This window comes from Serinus canaria, chromosome 1A (assembly GCF_022539315.1).
Source record: "Serinus canaria isolate serCan28SL12 chromosome 1A, serCan2020, whole genome shotgun sequence".
In the NCBI taxonomy this organism is placed as follows: Eukaryota; Metazoa; Chordata; class Aves; order Passeriformes; family Fringillidae; genus Serinus; species Serinus canaria.
In genome coordinates, this window is record NC_066314.1 from 50,358,308 (window position 1) to 50,376,333 (window position 18,026).

Sequence of the window (18,026 nt, forward strand, 5' to 3'; positions counted from 1 at the left end):
AGGATCTACCAGCACAGTTTCAGGTTATACAGTTAACTCTAGAACAAGCAGCTAATAAAAACATGCTCCTGCTTGCTGTTTTTGTTCCCAGTCAGAGGCTTGTATACCCAGTTTATGAAAAACACATCAAAGATACAAGAATCCCCTCATTCTCTTATGAAATGCATGGCTTGTGTGCTCCCCCTGTCCCTTTGCAGCGGCTCTAAAGTATCTGATCCAACCACTGCTGGATTAGTCCTTTGAGAATGTGTGCCTTTCTTTCCAGCTTAACACTGAACTGCTGATCAGAAATTAATATTGTCTGATTCTGGGAGCACAGTAGCATGACAGTGGAAATAGAAATGCACACAGCCAGCACAAAGCACAGTGATACGCAGTCACCAGAGCTCCGTGCTCGCTCATTCATGATCTGCCCCACTGGTGGGAAATCGGTGTTCTGCAAAGTCTCACCTTCAAAATGTGTATGGTCGTCTAAGCTAGGACTGTTACTCTCTACACTGAAGCAAGCAAGCATCTGTTGTAGTTTGTCATCACCACCTCCTCTGCTGGAGGCTGCAGCTCATGTGGCTATAGGAAACATTATTTACCTGTGCCTTCTGCTGTTTACAATCCAGCTATTAAAATCTGTGCTGTTATTGACAGTTTAATACATTTCTTGATATCCTGAATCATCTGAGACTGAAACTTCTGTATGGAGGTGAAGAGAAATTTGCCTAAACCAAAAAAAAAAAAAACATGGTAGCCTAAATCATTGTCAGAGTGTCCTGCTATGCTCACTTTTTCAAGTTGTTTTTAATGTATGCTCTAGGGTTTGTCTTTGCTGTCATGTAGATGAGTTATTGGTTCCAGGCACTACAGCAAAAATAGCTTTAATGTTTTGCACTTGCTGAGGAGCCAGTGCCCTTTTTCCAAGATCCAGCCTAACCCTCCCCTGACAAAGCTTCATGCTGTTCCCTTGGATCCTGTCACTGGTCACCAGAGAGATGGGTGCCTGACCTTCCACTTCCCCTTTTGAGGAAGCTGTTGGCTGCTGTGAAGTCCCATCCTCAGTCTCCTCTTCTCCAGGCTGAACAACCAAGTGACCTCAGTCTCTCCTGCTGTGGCTTTCTCTTGGCTCATTGCCATCTTCATAGCTGTCCTTTGGACAGTCCTTAGTAGCTTTATACCTTTCTGATATTGTGGTACCCAAAACTGCACCCAGGACCTGAGGTGAGGCTACACCAGTGCAGAGCAGAGTGGGACAATCACAAACATATATTTCTTTTCTGTTGCTCCTAATGGAGCCTTTGTTCACTCTCTTATCAAAAGGGTGTTTTCGTAAAACAAATCTTTTTGTGGTAGTGTTGTGGTTTAACTGCAGTTGGCAACTAAGCCCTACATGGCTGCTCACTCACTCCTGCCCAGTAGGATGGGAGAGATAATTGAGAGAGAAAGGTGAGTAAACTCATGGATCAAGATAAAGACAGTTTAACAGGTATAGCAAAAGCTGCACATGCAAGTGAAGCAAAGCAAGATGAGGAATTCATTCACCACTTCACAGGGGCTGGCAGGTGTTCAGCCACACCCAGGAAGGCAGGGCTCCGTCACACAGTGACTTGGGAAGACAAACATTATCACTCCTAACATCCTCCTCTTCCTTCTTTTCTGAGCTTTATATGCTGAGCATGATGCCATGTGTTATGGACTATCCCTTGGGTAGGTTGGGGTCAGCTGTCCTGGCTGTGTCCTTTCCCATCTTCTTGTGTACCCCCAGCCTCCTCCTGTGTTATGAACATTTGTTTCCAGCACAAATCCAGAACACAGCTCCATAACAGCTACTGTGAAGAAAATTAATTCTACCCCAGCCAAAATCAGCATAAACAAGTAGAAATTGGAGGGACAAAAAATACCTTTATTAGAAGATCCCCTTCAAGTGACTGGCAGTTTACTTTGCTCAAGGCAACTGGAAGCTAATATGCAATGAGCTTTGATATGTGGTGAAAATTGAATTGACACCATCTTCCCTGTCCTGGCATCTAGTTTGATAGTTTGGCTTTTTTGACGTGCATCATTTGAAGAGTATGAATGTGTCATTAGCAATGGGGTGGGGTGCTTCAGCATATAATTAGTAATAGTTATGGTACAGGCACTTTCGCCCACATCCTGCTGCCTTCTGTACTTTATAATGTGTGTCTGCAAGGACTATAGATCTTGGTCAGGGAACTGAAAGTGTTACAGGGTTAAAAAAACAAAATCTTTAATTGGGGTGTACTCTTAACTGCCTCTTTCCTTTGTTCAACAGTTACTGTTGAGGAAAATTGAGCATGAATTCATTGCATGAGTTTTTATCCTCTCAAGCAGAGAAAAAAGTGTTTTATTAAAAAATACAGTTGCTGTAGGTGGCACTTTACCCTCAGACCTGTCTCACTATTTTATAGAGATGTTGAGAATAGGTAAATTTCTAGGCTGTGTAGTCTTGCATAGGAATGACAAGGCAAGTCCTTTGTCCTGAATGGGAGTCGTTTAGAGGAGTAACCTGTGGTGCTTTTTCCTAAATTTCAGAAGGATTTTTGGGATGCTGAGATGGGTCTCTTTACCAAGTTAGGAAAGATAACTGGGTAATATGGATAACCGGGTCACCTTTTGGTGATGTATGACACTAAGCCATTGTTATTATTATCACTATTTTAAAAGGTCTGCTGAAGGTTATCTCAGGTGTTCTTCAACTTGGCAACATAGTCTTCAAGAAGGAGCGTAACACAGACCAAGCCTCTATGCCAGACAATACAGGTAACCAATCTCCTGCCCCACACCAAAGAAAAGTGCAGCAAAAAAGCCCACAGGAAGTTCTTGCAAATGGGAGAATGTATTGCAGTATGTATGGAATGCTGGAGCCCTGTTTCTCCACAGGGTGAATTATTTGTCAGAGGAGCTGGCGTGCCCCATACGAATCCACAGTGTTCTGCCAGGCATGTGTTTGCAGCCACCCACGGGCAGGAATGTGACACTGTGCCTGTGGCAGGGCTAGGCAGGAAGTACACACCATGAACAGATGAAAAGGATTACTCTACTGGAATATGTGGAGTGTGTGATTTAAACGAGCTACAGTAATAGCTCCTTCAAACCTATGTTATCAGATTTTAAGGAATGTTCTTTGCTGCCTTTGTAGGTAGTCTGGTAACTGTAAGAGTAAGGTGGTGGATAGTTTTATGGTGGATATAAAAGCATATGTGCATATTTTAATTGCACTGCCCGTTGTTGAATGTCTAAATTGTGCCATGTTTCACATGATAGAAGACACTTTGTTGGAAGACTCAACTCTTAGATCATCATTGTAGATGTGCAAATGTTGCTAATTTATCACTAATAAGTGGGGGGGGTGGGGGTGTTTGGCCGTTATTATTTAAAATATGCTCTAAATGTCATTTTAAGGAGGAGAGTAAACCGTTTGGGTTTTGGATCTTGAATCTGAAATACAGAGCTGTCTCAAAGACTAATCAGTAGATGAAGACAGAACAATTAGCTTGATTAAGAATCCATTATCTGATGTATTTTTAGATTGATTACAGACAATGACCTTTCTAAAGCTTCTGTGTTACAATTTAGTTGTATGAGGGTGTTACTTCAAATATACGCTAGTGGCTTCTGGAGAAACTCCGTAAACTGTAGTATGGGTTGCAAGAGGGTTTTTTTAGAGTGTGTTTTTTGTTAGGAAGGTGTTTTGTCTCAGCAACCTGTTTTTCTTTTAATCTTTTTTGTAAGCTGTTTCCTGGCTTTTCCAAAGACATGGAAAGAATGTTTTTCTTATAGAAAGCAAGAGAAAAAGAAAAACAGAGTAATATGAATATTTTTGTTTCCTCTTAACCATCTTTAGCTGCTCAGAAGGTGTCTCACCTTTTGGGTATCAACGTGACAGATTTCACTAGAGGTATCCTGACTCCTCGCATCAAAGTTGGGCGAGACTATGTCCAGAAAGCTCAGACCAAAGAACAGGTAGGAGTTCTCAAAAAATGAATAAGTACTTTGGACTCTAATCCTACTGCACTGCTAATGAATGTATCAGAGGTTTCTGTAGTGTTTACTAACCATCTTTATGATTGCAATGTATGGCAAACACACTCAAACTTTGTGCCATAATATATTGCTTCCAGCATAATATATTGCTTGTTCATGTAATCTGTATAAAGCTAGAATTCACACTGTCCCTTAGCACTTTTTCTCTTTAAAAAAATAGAGAACACAAGTCCCCTAATTTTTGTGACTGGCTGTCCCTGGGGAGTTAGTACTTTCAATGTAGTATGCAAGGGTGGCATTTTCAAGTTGGTGCAATACAGAAAGCACTGTTTTTGAGTGGGTCAGCTACTAAGATAGAAGAATTTGCTGCTCTCCATTGAAATTGACTGGAACTTTTGTAACATTCTTGACTGGTTGTGCTGTAAATGAAACCTGACCTAGGAGCTCATAGCCTGCTTGAATGGAGCAAACCCCTGTGCTTACTCATTGCCTGGCTTCTTTATGAACACAGCATTATCCTCTAAATAAAGAAACATGGCCCTGTAACATGGAAGGGATTGGTAAGAGATTGAAGTCTGGAAAAAGTCAGAGGTTGCCTTTCTGTGCTGCTTGTCCCTTTTGATGTTTAATTTCTTGCTACATGTAGTATTTGTGTCAAACACAGGTAGGGTAGTGGCAGGGAGGGATTTGGCTTCATAAATCCGAAGTTACAAAAGAATTTAAGTTCATTTCCTTGGGCCTATGAAATACTCCGTGTTACTACAGTTTTTGGGAGCGACTGGGCATAGTTTTTCTTTCTTTAGTACCAGCTCTTCTTTCCTCCAGCAGGTAGGATTTGACGCACTAGTTTAGAGACAAATTCTTTGCTCCTGTATATGGAATATCACTATGCCATTTACTTTTCATTTGGAATAAACTGAAATAAGCCTTGTTTGGTGAATTTGCTGGTGGGGAGAAACTGTCAGACTAGAGTTGTGTTGCTAGATCCCAAAGAAGTGTGATCTGTGCCTTTCTTTGGTTTATAATGCAACTTTTGGTGTTGATCTGTTTGCTGTTTAGGCTGATTTTGCCATTGAAGCACTGGCCAAAGCCACTTACGAGCGGATGTTCCGGTGGCTGGTTATGCGCATCAACAAGGCTTTGGATAAGACCAAGAGACAGGGTGCTTCATTCATTGGAATCCTTGACATTGCTGGCTTTGAGATTTTTGAGGTAAGGAGATGTCAGGTCCTTGCACTCAGCACAGTTTTAATATGGAGCAAAGACCGCAGAAGGAAATAGCTTTACAACTAGGAAATGACACACTCTTGATAAGGATGTGAAGCCCACAAAAAGGGGAATCAGCGTGCAGTCTCATTCAAGGTAAGTGTAGGAGAGGAAAAGCTGAAGGAAAGTTGAGGGAGAGATGGGAGAGAAAGGAAATGTGAGCTCTCTCTCTAGATTACAGTGAACTGTTAGGCCAGACTGTTATGGGATTCTATTAAATAATTTTAGGATGTGGTTTGCATTATAAGCTAAAGCAGCCACAGACTGCCATCAAAAAAGAAGTATACTACCATTATTCCAGCAAGGCATCTCCTGTCAACCTGTGTTGTGTCACACTGGGTCTAACTCATGAACAGCTGCAGAATGAATTGGACCATTTATTCATGAAATAGAAAACTGAGACACAGAAAAGCTGGTGTTGGGGTTGGTTTTGTTTGTTTGTTTGTTTGTTGGGTTTGGGGGGTATTTTTTTCCCCTCTCTCTTATTGGTGTACCTTTGGCTTCACAGTTGCTGGATCTCATGAAAAGAAGAGGAGAAGAAATAACATAGTTAGGAATTATTAAATAGGGAGGAATTAGAACAGGACCACTTTCTTTAGAAGCTGCATTATGATTTGTGTGGTCAAACATAAAAATACACTGTGGGTTATTAACCTTGTCCTTGCTGTTTGAAGAAATCTGGAAGGAAGTTTTACAGAAATTTCCCTCACTTTCCTTGCTCTGATTTTTATATGAGGATTAAAAAGGGACTTTCCTGTTCACACACTTTTAGGAATTTGTCTTCAGGCTTCTGTTGCTGCTTCTTCCTATGAAGAGGACTTGCTGGCTCTGCATTTGTGAGAAAACCAGAGTCCTTTCTTGTCCCGGGTTAAGTAGTTGCAGTAACTCTTCTGCTGTTTACAGCTAAACATTCTTTTGCAAAGTCTGAGAACCATTCTGTATGAACTTCCCTAGGGATTGCAGCAGTGTGCAGTGGCACATGACAGAACAGGCAGTTCATATCCAAGGGGATTATTGACAGTGGACAGTCTGCCCCACTAATTCAGCTTAGATTCCTGAACCACAGACACCATCTTTTGTGCTAATAGGTTGCTAGGTGCGTCTTCACAAGCAATTGCTCAAACATCTTTCTGCTTTCTTCATTAGCTGAACTCCTTTGAGCAGCTGTGTATTAACTACACAAATGAAAAGTTGCAGCAGCTCTTTAACCACACCATGTTCATTCTGGAGCAAGAGGAATACCAGAGGGAGGGCATAGAGTGGAATTTCATTGACTTTGGCCTGGACCTGCAGCCCTGCATTGACCTCATAGAGAAGCCGGTAAGGTTGTCGTTTTACTGTCCAGCAGGAAATGACTGCACTGATTTTGTCATTGAGGACATCATCTGACTTCTAGCTTTTGTTATCCTCTACCTACACTGTAATATGATTAGAAGCAGGAGTGAACAGTTTCTTCTTTGTATGAAAGTGTGTCACCAATAAGGCTGTTAGTATCAGTTCTGTAGGAAACACTGCATGAAAATGGATCTAATTGGCCACTTTTCCCTCTCTATTGTCCTCACTTGTGTAGGTCTGCATGGTGCTAGATATATGTGCAGCTTGCCATAAGTAGTGTGAACTTCCTTACTTATCTACAGGTGTGATGAGAAGCCGTGAACTCTGTTGCTTTCATTTTGCTCTAATGAAACTTAAGAATTTACAAATTTCATAGCACATGTTCCAATAGTAAGAACTAGTTTGTGAAACTTTCTGCTATGGCCTTTTGCATTTAGACACCTGAATATATTTAGAGAATCGTATAATAATATTTCTTCTATTAAAAAAATCTTTTCCCAAAAAAGCAACCTAGTCTCTTCTGTGACATTTGTCTTTCTCATAAAAATAGTCAGAATTCAGATATGGATACTGAAGAACTATTAAAAATTTGTATTACAATGGAAGCAGTTTAACTGATATCACACAAGAGGTGACTGTGGTGTGGATCAGGCTTAGTTTTTTTTTTTCTCCTCTAGCCATGTAAAGGTGTTAATTATCATTGTAGTAATATAGTTAATAATGTTTTGATGTTTCCCTTCTTTAAGGCTGGGCCTCCTGGTATACTGGCTCTGCTGGATGAAGAGTGCTGGTTCCCTAAAGCAACAGACAAAAGCTTTGTGGAAAAAGTTGTTCAAGAGCAAGGCACCCACCCCAAATTTCAGAAGCCAAAACAGCTGAAAGACAAAGCTGACTTCTGTATCATACACTATGCTGGCAAGGTAAAGAATTAAAAACTAAAATGTGAAGGTTGGAATGATTAATTCATAACCATTACTTCTTAGAAATGGCTGCTTACCAAAATGGTTGCCTACGAGAAACCATCAGAAGATTTCATGAAAGTGTTCCATTGCAGAGAAGCTTACAGGGTCTAAGAAAGCCTTACTTGCCGGCGATTTTATTTATTTTTATAGTTCAAGACATGTCAAACTGACAGCAATTACATTTGTTTTGTGTGACTTGGTGAGACTGGAGGTACTGCTCAGAGGAAACCTGCATCAAGACTTCATCACCAAAAATGCTGATGCAGCTGTTTTTTGTGTCACACTCTGGATGGTACAAACTAGCATTTGCAAATCCATTCCCTTTATTGGCAGAACAGAACATGCAGTTTTTTCTAAGGGTTGGAAATTCGTAGGTATGCTTACTTAGAAGGCAAATCCAAGGATGGTTAGGTAATCTGTCGTTGTGCAAACCTTGGCGATACTTTTCTAGACTGTGCCAGATGTTGTTGGATATTGGGCTGCAGAAAATTGCCCATCCCAAGCTTCTTGATGTGTTTATCTTCTCCAGGTGGATTACAAGGCAGACGAATGGCTGATGAAGAACATGGATCCACTGAACGATAACATCGCCACTCTTCTGCACCAGTCGTCGGATAAGTTTGTGTCTGAGCTGTGGAAAGATGGTATGTAATTGAACTTCATTTCAATTGTTTGCTCTTTTTTGTGTGAAAGAGCTTGAGCATCAAAAGCCTGTGATGAGCTGTTACGCTTTTTTTCCCCTGAAGACTAAGCCACCAAGATGAGCATTATCTGGAACATCCTCTGCTTAGATATGGTATTTCATTAAAAGTTCACTGTAACTCAAGAGAAAGGTTCATTTGCATCAACTTCTGTTAAACTTGCTGCATATATAGCAATTTTGTCTCAAAGTGAGGAATACTGGGATAAATTATGAGCCAGCAGCTTGTATAGCTGCAATACCCAAGATCTGAAGTGGAATCTGTTTTCAATCCTGCAACTAAGTGTGCCCTTTCTGCAGTGTTGTTCAGTATTTTACTCTATCTTCTCTGGGTTTTATCTGGTTTTGAGTCTTACTGTTGCTGTCACTTTCTGTGGTAGGTTTTCTTTGACGTCTCTGTCTGTTGCAGAGATGCAGAAGGTTCAGAGAGCCTATTTCTATCAACACTTTCCTATTCTTCATCTAGAACCAGGTGACTGAGAAACCCAGCTGTCGTGTCATGTGTGTGATGCATCCTAGAGCCATGCAAGAAATGCTTCCGTTAACTTCTCTTTGTCCCTTTGTCGTACCTGCCTGTCTTTCTTGTTCATTTCCTCTGCTTTGTGCTAGTAGTTCCTTATGGACTTTGAAACAAGAGTAAAACTCACCTTCAAAGTGGATACAAAAATACAGACACATTCAGGTGCCTAAAGTTGCTCTTGCACAATTTGAGTAGGAACAAATCCCTGTCAACTGTTTGAATGTAGAGCTAGCACAGCTGTATTACTTGTAAGATATGGAAGGAAGATTTCTGACACTGCATAGAAACTGAATTCCAGTTTAACATTTGTTTTAGTACTGGGATTTCACTTCAGCAGCTGATAATTTAAAAGAGGGTCCTGGATGAAAAATGGCCATCAGCAAGTTGTGCCTAACAAGGCCTTTGCTGTGTGAGACTATTTTTGGGCTTGAAATGTCAACTGACCACAGGTTACTGGTTTTCATTTATTGTTCTTAGATGGATCTTCTTTTGAAAGTGACTGTCCATTTCACTATCCTGAAGTACATTGCAGGGCTCAAGATTGAGTAGTGGCATAGCCACAATCTGGGATGCACTTCTGTGGACTTCCCTGTCATGTCATCTAGTCATAGCCTTCTTTTCTTTCTGATAAGACAACCTTGACCCTATTCCAACAGCTGCTCTAGAAGTGAACAGTTTTTAGCTAATATTAGCTGTAAATGAGAATACTCTTTCTAGTTTATTCTTTTGTAGGGTGTCTGTTAGCAGCTGCGTTTTTTTTAAATCGGAAGACAGTTGAGCGCAAGCTGGTGTATTATCTGAAGTGAAGACTGGGAGCCCGAGTGTAGACATCAGCCAGCCACTAAAGATGGTGAAGAGTAGCTTGAAGCCCTTAATAAAAGTGTATTGGAAGTGTGGAAATTTCTAGTGATACAGTTGGTTTTTGCTGGATGGGTGAATTTTTATCTCTATGTAGAAAAGCCATGGGAGGAAGTAAAACTCCAGTTTATTCTTGCCCCTGCTACTGACTAGCTAGATCTAGCTAGATCTAGCTGACTTCTTTTGAGGCAAAAAAAAGCTGTGGTGTCCATCCATCAAGGTGATAGTTTCATCAATGCTTGGATGTCACTGTGGCATAGTGGAGAAACTTGGGGCAGGGAGTTCTGACTTTCTCCTAGTGCTGTTGTTCATGTCTGTATCACGGAATACTTGTACTCCAAAAACAGCTCAAGCAGTGGTATCCTGAGATTTGGGTTTTGTCATGCCTTTTACTGTGCTTGTTCAGTTTACAAGTAGATATGACATTTCTAATCATTGGTTATGACAGTCCTGTGTGTAATGCAAGAGTGAAGCTGGGCTTTTTCTCTATCTGTGGCCCCTCCTGGATCAGAGTTAACTAGTAGTTGACTCTGCTGGGCTAGCAGCTAGAGCTCTTGTTGTTTTTCATTCTAAGCTAAGCAAGTAGAAGCATCTGAAACTCACTTCTAGATTGCTCTTCCAGTGCTGCCATCCAGGGCATCAGTAGAATATGTTTGGGATTAAGTTTGACTCCATCACTCAAACTTCCTGTAGTGAGCTGATGCTTTCTTTTCCTTCCTGCTCCTATCCCTGCACAAATTTTGTACAGGAGCCGACATCTGTGTAGAGATGAAGCAAAAAGGATCCTGCAGCTCCTCTCATTTATCCTGTTCTATCCAAATGTTCATTGTATGTCCCAATGCTTCCTTTGTTTGTGGGAGAATGTTAATGCTCTTTCCTATGCTCTCTCTAGTGGACCGTATTGTTGGGCTGGATCAGGTAGCTGGTATGTCAGATACAGCATTGCCAGGGGCCTTTAAAACCAGGAAGGGAATGTTCCGGACAGTGGGACAGCTCTACAAAGAACAGCTGGCTAAACTGATGGCTACCTTGAGGAACACCAACCCCAACTTTGTCCGTTGCATTATCCCCAACCATGAGAAAAAGGTAAAGACAGCTTATAACAGCACAGCCCATGCGTTCTTACATGGGCTTCCTGGGGCGTGTGGCTGGGTTGATGGCTTTTGTCAGGTTCTGCAAGAGGCCCTGTTTTCTCAGGGTATTTTTTAAGATTATCCTAAGTAACTGTATGCTTACTAAAATTTTGGAGACTGATCTTTGCAGTTCTTAAGGTGGCATAAAAGCTTTCCGTTGCTTCTAACTGGAAAAGAGAGAACTGTCTCCTTAACAAGAAAGAGAGAGGGAGAGGCATGGGGGTAAGCCCTTTTTGTAAAAGCTTTATGGTATCATAAAATATACATTTTCCTCACTAGGCTGGAAAACTGGACCCCCACTTGGTCCTTGACCAGCTTCGCTGTAATGGAGTGCTGGAGGGAATCCGTATTTGTCGTCAAGGTTTCCCCAACAGAGTTGTATTCCAGGAATTCAGACAAAGGTGAGCCCTAGAAAAGAATCTGAAGCAGTCTTTGGCCTGGCAAAGTTAAGACATAAGTACAAAAGCAGAAGTCTTTTATTGCAACTAGATTGAAAAATTGGCAAAGACAACGCATCTGTACCTTGGTTTTCCCTGGCATGAAGCCTCCCAAAAGCATTTTTGATTTCTCCAGTAAGGATGTAGTTAGGATGAGGCATAGAGGACCCTGTCCAAGGCTGCTGATTCATTCTCTGCTGTCTAGAGGGGCAGTGTTTTTTGAAAAACTGTTGAACTCACAATGGCATAGGGATGCATACTGATTTCTTTTGTTGTTTTCAAATACACTTATGTGACTAGTCTGATGCTTTCTCGTTTTCAGATATGAAATCTTAACTCCAAATGCAATTCCCAAAGGATTTATGGATGGAAAGCAGGCTTGCGTGCTGATGGTAAAGCATCCCAGAAACTCTACTTGAATAGAATAAACTTTATGGGTGTGGTTTAAAAGTTGGAGTTGTGCATGCTAAAATAACTTGTACTCACAGACTTAAATTCCAAAGTCAAATGTTTTGTCTGAGAGAAGGGTGCAGAAAGCTTCCTCTTTGCTTCATGGATGGAGGCTTTTGTCTGGCATGAGATTCAATAATCCTAGGCAAGAGGTCCTTTCTTTTTCCACAGATGCATACTTTCAGATGCCAGCAGTATTCATAGAATCAAAATGCTTAGAAGCATTAATGCTATCTTTAGCACATGCTTAAAGTATGAGCTTCAGTAAACTTTTTGTAATGGCCTGCTGCTGACAAATGCTTTCAGCAAAGGCTTCAATTAGTTTTGTGGAATTGCCTGCTTCAAACGGAAAGCTTTGGCTCTAGCTTGATGATTAGGCTTGAATTGAGCTTGGTCTTAGGGGATTCCCACTTTTCTGTCTTACAGGAGTATGGCTGATTCTTCCTAGCTTAGCTAATATAAGCATTGGCAGCAAATCCGTGTGAGAGGAAGGTTGAGTTAGGATGTCTTTTTTGGACAAAGATAGGATTGAGAAAAAGTAAATTGGAAGGATCAACAGATGTGTTTCTTCTAGAAAAGGAAGAGGGCTCTCGGGACTAGACATGCATTCCTCACAGCATCCTTGTATTCTGAATACTTGATATGATACTTCTATTAAATGATGCTTTCTGTCATATTTTCTGCCTTCGATTACCTCCATTTGATGCTGTGGTTGGCTGAGCTTCAGCTCCTCTAATTGGGATAGGCCAGGAATTTATTGGGAGTTGGTAACTATGGTTTGCCTGAGTGGCACATTGTAGGGAAGGGCTGTCTTAAAGCCACAAGCCACAAATATGTTTTGTGATGTTTCACATGCAACAGTCTTTGCAGGACGTGAATTCTTCTCTCTTTCTTTTTAGATCAAAGCATTGGAGCTGGATTCCAACCTTTACAGAATTGGACAGAGCAAAGTGTTTTTCAGAGCTGGAGTCCTTGCTCATCTTGAAGAAGAGAGAGACCTGAAGATCACAGATGTCATTATTGGATTCCAAGCATGTTGCAGAGGCTACCTGGCCAGAAAGTAAGTACAGTGATTTTTGAAGTCATAATCATGTATTTCGTCATAAACATGTATTTCTCCCATTCAAGGACAGGTTTATCTTCAAAAAAAATTAAATAATTATGTCTAGAAATTATTTTTTGTCAGAAAAGTTATGATTTATTTATTGTATATAACAGTTAATGGTCTTTTAGGGTTTTCTCGTCTCTGTAATGCCAGACTTCTGGCACCTGCAAGAATCTCTGTGTGCTGTATCCCAGAAACTGCCTGAGCAGTAAATCCTGTTCTTCTCTGTAATAATGCTATGCAGCAGATCAGGTTTTTGACAGAAGTGCTGTGAAGGTGCAAATGGACAAGTCTTAGTATGGGACTGATGCAGGAGGGGTAGTGTTTCTCTTAAGCTATCAGGTCGGGCTGCAATTGGTACAGTTCTAAGATCAAAAGTAGTACCTGTCAGTTTGGTGGGAATACACACCTCTGCTTCAGATCCCCCTTCTTGGAAGTGAAGATAGTAAAGCTTTTCAGAATAGAAGGCATAAGGGAAATTTTGTTAAAATAGGAAATTGGATTAAGGAAAAAAGAGCCACTCTTACCTGAGCAGAAAAAAAAAAAAAGAAAATCAAGAGAAAATTCACTGGAAACTGCTAGTTTTTTGGGAGGGAACCTTCTAAAGAAAAAACACAGAAGTATCTAAGAAAAGGCTTGATGGTGTGAATTGTGTGCTGCTCTGGCTTCCTTTGTCTTATCTCCACTTGCTTTGCAGAGCCTTTGCCAAGCGCCAGCAGCAGCTGACGGCTATGAAAGTGCTTCAGAGAAACTGTGCGGCCTATCTGAAACTGCGGAACTGGCAATGGTGGAGGCTGTTCACCAAGGTAAGAGTTTTCCCTTTGCAATCTCCCTGCAATGAACTAGGACATCTTCAACTAGATCAGTTTGCCCAGAGCCCCATCCAACCTGACCTTGAATGTTTTCAGGGATAGGGCATCTGTCCACCACCTCGCTGGAAAACCTGTTCTAGTGTTTCACCACCTTTATTGTAAAAAAGTTCTTCCTTTATCAAGTCTGAATCTACTCTTTGTTAGCTTATAACCATTACCTTTTTGTCACAACAAGCCTTCCTAACAAGTTTGGCCCCCTCTGTTTTGTGAACCCCCTTTTATATACTGACATGTGCTCTGAGGTCTCCCTGAAGCCTTCTCTTCTCCAGGCTGAACAGCCCCAACTCTCTCAGCCTGTCTTCATAGCAGAGGTGCTCCAGCCCTCTGATCATTTCTGTGACCCTCTGGACCCACTCAAACAAGTCCATATGTTTTCTGGGCTGAGAACCCCAGGCCTGGATGCAGTGCTCCAGGTGGGGCTCACCAGAGAAGAGGGGCAGAATCCTCCTCTGGATTCAGCCCAGACAGTTCTTTGATCACCAAACACTACACCCATCAAGTTCGTATCTCTTCAGTTTAGAGAAAAAGATCTTGGGGTACCATGCCAAAAACCTTATAGAAGTCCCCTTCTATGACATTGACTTACCTATGAATTTCCCCATTGTATGGCAACTTTTGTATTCTCTAACTACTACTACTTAACCCTTGAGGGTCTGGAATTTACTCAACCCTTTCCTGATGCATCCCATCCTGGAGGAGAATAAATGGACTGGCAGGAAGTGTGCTGTTGGCAGAGTAGGTGATATCTAGTTCTGTGTAATTTCCCCAGTGTTCCCACCCCACCCCCAAAAAAACCAGTTGATTGGTCCTTCAAATAAGAAACTTACCTAAAATGTTATTTTAGTCAATGCTTCTCTCAAGTACAAGAGCATTTCTTCATGTTTTTGTTATTCTTACACACATCTCATTCCCTTGGTTTCCCTTTCAGGTGAAGCCCCTTCTGCAAGTGAGCAGACAGGAGGAGGAAATGATGGCCAAGGAAGAAGAACTAATAAAGGTCAAGGAGAAGCAGCTGGCTGCAGAAAATAGACTGAGTGAGATGGAGACCTTCCAGGCCCAGGTGAGTTTTGCAAATCTGATGTGTAAAAATTTTTCTCTCTGCCTGTCCATCTGCTTGAGAGCACCTCCTTTGCTTTCTTGGTCTGATGGACAAACTGCAGGATTCCAAATTGCTGGAACTGGATTTGGCTGCCTTTTGTTCGCTTTCCTTTGCCTTTCTGTAGCCATTATAGGAAAAAAGTCTCCTTTGGCAGAGTGTTACAGCAAGCTGGTGTAATTCAGTCTTGTCATTAATGGAATCATTTTTGTTGGGAACACAGAAGGTGGGAGCAGGGTTGGTTTTTTCCCTGTAGAGCTGATAATTATTTGTTACTTTTGTAAGTGGAAATAGACAATATCCCTATTTCAAATGGATATGGTCTTGAGAAATTTGTGAATAATTTGTGGTTGTAGCTCCTGATTTGTGAAGGAGAACACACACTTAAAATCATGTTTTGATAGTTAGCTTTTGGTTAACAGCAGGAGACTGCTGCAATGTTTAAAACTAACTGTGGAACAGAGGAGCACAGAACTTCACTTAACACACATTGCTAAGTGCTTTGGTAAATTGGAGCTTGTCTTATTTCTGGGTTTGCATCCAATGTAGCTAATGGCAGAGAAGATGCAGCTGCAGGAACAGTTGCAAGCAGAAACCGAACTGTGTGCTGAAGCTGAGGAGATAAGAGCTCGCCTGACAGCCAAGAAACAAGAGCTGGAGGAGATTTGTCATGATCTGGAAGCAAGGGTGGAGGAAGAGGAAGAACGGTGTCAACATCTGCAGGCTGAAAAGAAGAAGATGCAGCAGAACATCCAGGTAATGCCTTAGGAATGCTCTTGTCAGTAAAAAGAATAGTGTGGATAGAGTGGTTCTTTTGCCTCAGCTTGGAGGAAAGTGAAAGAGAGAAAGGGGGGAGAAAGAGGCATGGGAAAATCCATCTGTGGAAACAGCAACAGAACACGGCAGTTCTGGTGCTGAGCTGACTGACATTCAGTCAGTCATCTGGAATGAGTTGTTCCATTCTTGAAGGTGATGGCCACTTCTCAAACAATTAAACAAGTCTTTGCTTTGTTTTAGGAATGGTAGTATTCTTTGCAAAATAGCATTGTTTATTCTGCTCGAAAATATGTTGGTTGGCATGCAGTATGTTGCATTAAGTCATGGCAGAAATGTCAGTCTAGGACCTACTGATAATACCTTGAAGGAAGGGTGAAGAAACCTTCCATTCTAGTATTGCTACTGTGCTGTTCCATAGATTAGTGAGCAGCACTGACAAATACCTTGCTTTTCTTTGGGTGTCGTGAAGGAGCTAGAGGAGCAGCTTGAGGAAGAGGAAAGTGCAAGGCAGAAGCTGCAGCTAGAAAAAGTGACCACAGAGGCCAAGTTGAAGAAATTGGAAGAAGATGTGCTTGTTCTGGAAGATCAAAATCTCAAATTGGCGAAGGTAAGACCCCCCCCCCATCATATTCCACATGCTAAAGATGCACTGGTGTTTCTCTTGGAGAAAACCACTACAGGCTGAGCTTTTCCCTATTACAGGAAAACTTCCTAATTAATTCAGTCTTGTCTTTGGAATTCTGACCTGAATTTTTGAAAGTAACTGCCTGGCTGTATTCTCAACAGTCAGTATTGTATGATATTTAAATAACTTTCACTGAATAATGATCCATGAGCAAACATTTTCTGCTGCATTGTTATGCCAATCAGTATCAAGTTATTTTATAAACAGACTTCCCTTTCAGTTTTGAAAGGGCTATCGTATCTTTCATTTAAATTAATCTTTAAATTTAATTTGAATTCTGTTTGTGATCCTGAAAGGATTTCTTTCTTTGAGATTCCTTGTAGCAGGAGTAGGCACTCATTACATTGACATTTCTAAGCAGTCAGATCTGGAAAAATACCCTGTAATTCCAGCAACTCTTTTGACTCCACTTTCTCAATTCTGCAGGAAAAGAAACTCTTGGAAGACAGAATGTCTGAATTTACAACAAATCTGACAGAGGAAGAGGAAAAATCTAAGAGTTTAGCCAAACTGAAGAATAAGCATGAGGCCATGATCACTGACCTTGAAGGTGATTTTGATTTTTGGTTTGTTTTTTTTCTTTTTTTTAAAGATAGATCCTGTGAAGACCTTGCCTAATAAGTTTTAGGTGGTTTCTTGTTAAAATTTGTTGAACTTCAATTTCATTTCTGAAAGAGGTTTAGTCCTCCCAAGTTTCTGAAGGGTTAAAAATTAGTCTATAGTGTGTGAGCTATTGATCAGTTTGATAGAGCTGTGCTCGTGTCTGGCTGAAGGTTATGTGCCTTGTCAGCTGAGCCCTTGATCTAAATAAAAATCCTCTCCAAAGCAGCCAGGCCAATGGAGAAGAGAGGCTGGTTCTCTTTCTTCTCCTGCTCTGGAAGTGTTTCCGCTTTTCTACTTCCAGCAGCATCAATCTGTCAGGGTTAGTGCTGTTTCTGATAGCCTGTTTGCACAAGTTCTTCAGAGCTCTAGAAGGATATTCTTCTGGAGACTGCCTGTTCAGTTTCAGTAAAGGGAGAGCAGACCTTGTGTTCAGCACCACTATGCTTATGCCTGCGTGGTGTGAGGCTGGCACTGTGTTTGCATTGTTACAGTGAGAGTGAGAAAAGGAGGTTCGGCTGTAAGGTGAGGGGAGGGGAAATTGCCCAGACATATTTTGAGGACAAAATAGAGTAGATGCCTGTATAGGTCCTGACAAAATAGTGCAGTCCAGCTGCAGTTTGGACAGTTGTGTTATCAGGAAAGAAAGTCTTGCTTAAATAGGTTTATTTTTCTGTGCTCGTGCAATGTTCAGAGTGTGTAATTTAATGTGTCCCCATCTCCATCAGAGCGCCTGCGACGCGAAGAAAAGCAGAGACAAGAGTTGGAAAAGACTCGTCGGAAGCTTGAAGGAGACTCCACTGATCTGCATGACCAGATTGCTGAACTGCAGGCTCAGATTGCAGAACTCAAAATGCAGCTGGCCAAGAAGGAAGAGGAGCTGCAGGCAGCCTTAGCTAGGTGAGACCCTGACCTCTGGGGTTAAGGGACCACCTGGTTGGGAAGTATTTCTTGTCTTGTGTCACTTTGGGTGAATAGGGATAAATGCAACTTGTAGATGTTGTATTTTAGCCTGTGGACTATTTAAGATCCATGTCCTTGGCATTAGAGTTCTTTAGCTGCTGCTCACTGCCACATTCTCTGTCCAGAACTAGACTATGGATGCAATAGGCACTGCATGCATTTGACTGAAGTAGTAATCCTTAAGCTGTGATTAAAAAGTATTGGCAGCACACTGGTGTCCCTCTGGTAGTTGCTGTATTCATCTACTCAGTAAAGTGTCTGATTTCCATTGTAA

The 18,026-nt window shown here is 41.4% G+C and overlaps 1 protein-coding gene across 1 annotated transcript in view; it reads left to right on the forward strand.

Annotated features, from left to right (window-relative positions):
* Positions 1–18,026, forward strand: part of MYH9 (myosin heavy chain 9) — a 70,334-nt gene that overhangs the window by 39,758 nt on the left and 12,550 nt on the right. Inside the window, exons 10-25 of the mRNA XM_009086444.4 lie at positions 2,674–2,769; positions 3,854–3,972; positions 5,053–5,205; positions 6,406–6,579; positions 7,341–7,514; positions 8,086–8,200; positions 10,527–10,720; positions 11,047–11,168; positions 11,527–11,596; positions 12,554–12,714; positions 13,457–13,565; positions 14,560–14,691; positions 15,277–15,483; positions 15,974–16,111; positions 16,616–16,739; positions 17,518–17,689. Of these exons, the coding sequence (XP_009084692.1) occupies positions 2,674–2,769; positions 3,854–3,972; positions 5,053–5,205; positions 6,406–6,579; positions 7,341–7,514; positions 8,086–8,200; positions 10,527–10,720; positions 11,047–11,168; positions 11,527–11,596; positions 12,554–12,714; positions 13,457–13,565; positions 14,560–14,691; positions 15,277–15,483; positions 15,974–16,111; positions 16,616–16,739; positions 17,518–17,689 (2,260 nt within the window). The remainder of the gene's footprint in view (positions 1–2,673; positions 2,770–3,853; positions 3,973–5,052; positions 5,206–6,405; positions 6,580–7,340; positions 7,515–8,085; positions 8,201–10,526; positions 10,721–11,046; positions 11,169–11,526; positions 11,597–12,553; positions 12,715–13,456; positions 13,566–14,559; positions 14,692–15,276; positions 15,484–15,973; positions 16,112–16,615; positions 16,740–17,517; positions 17,690–18,026) is intronic.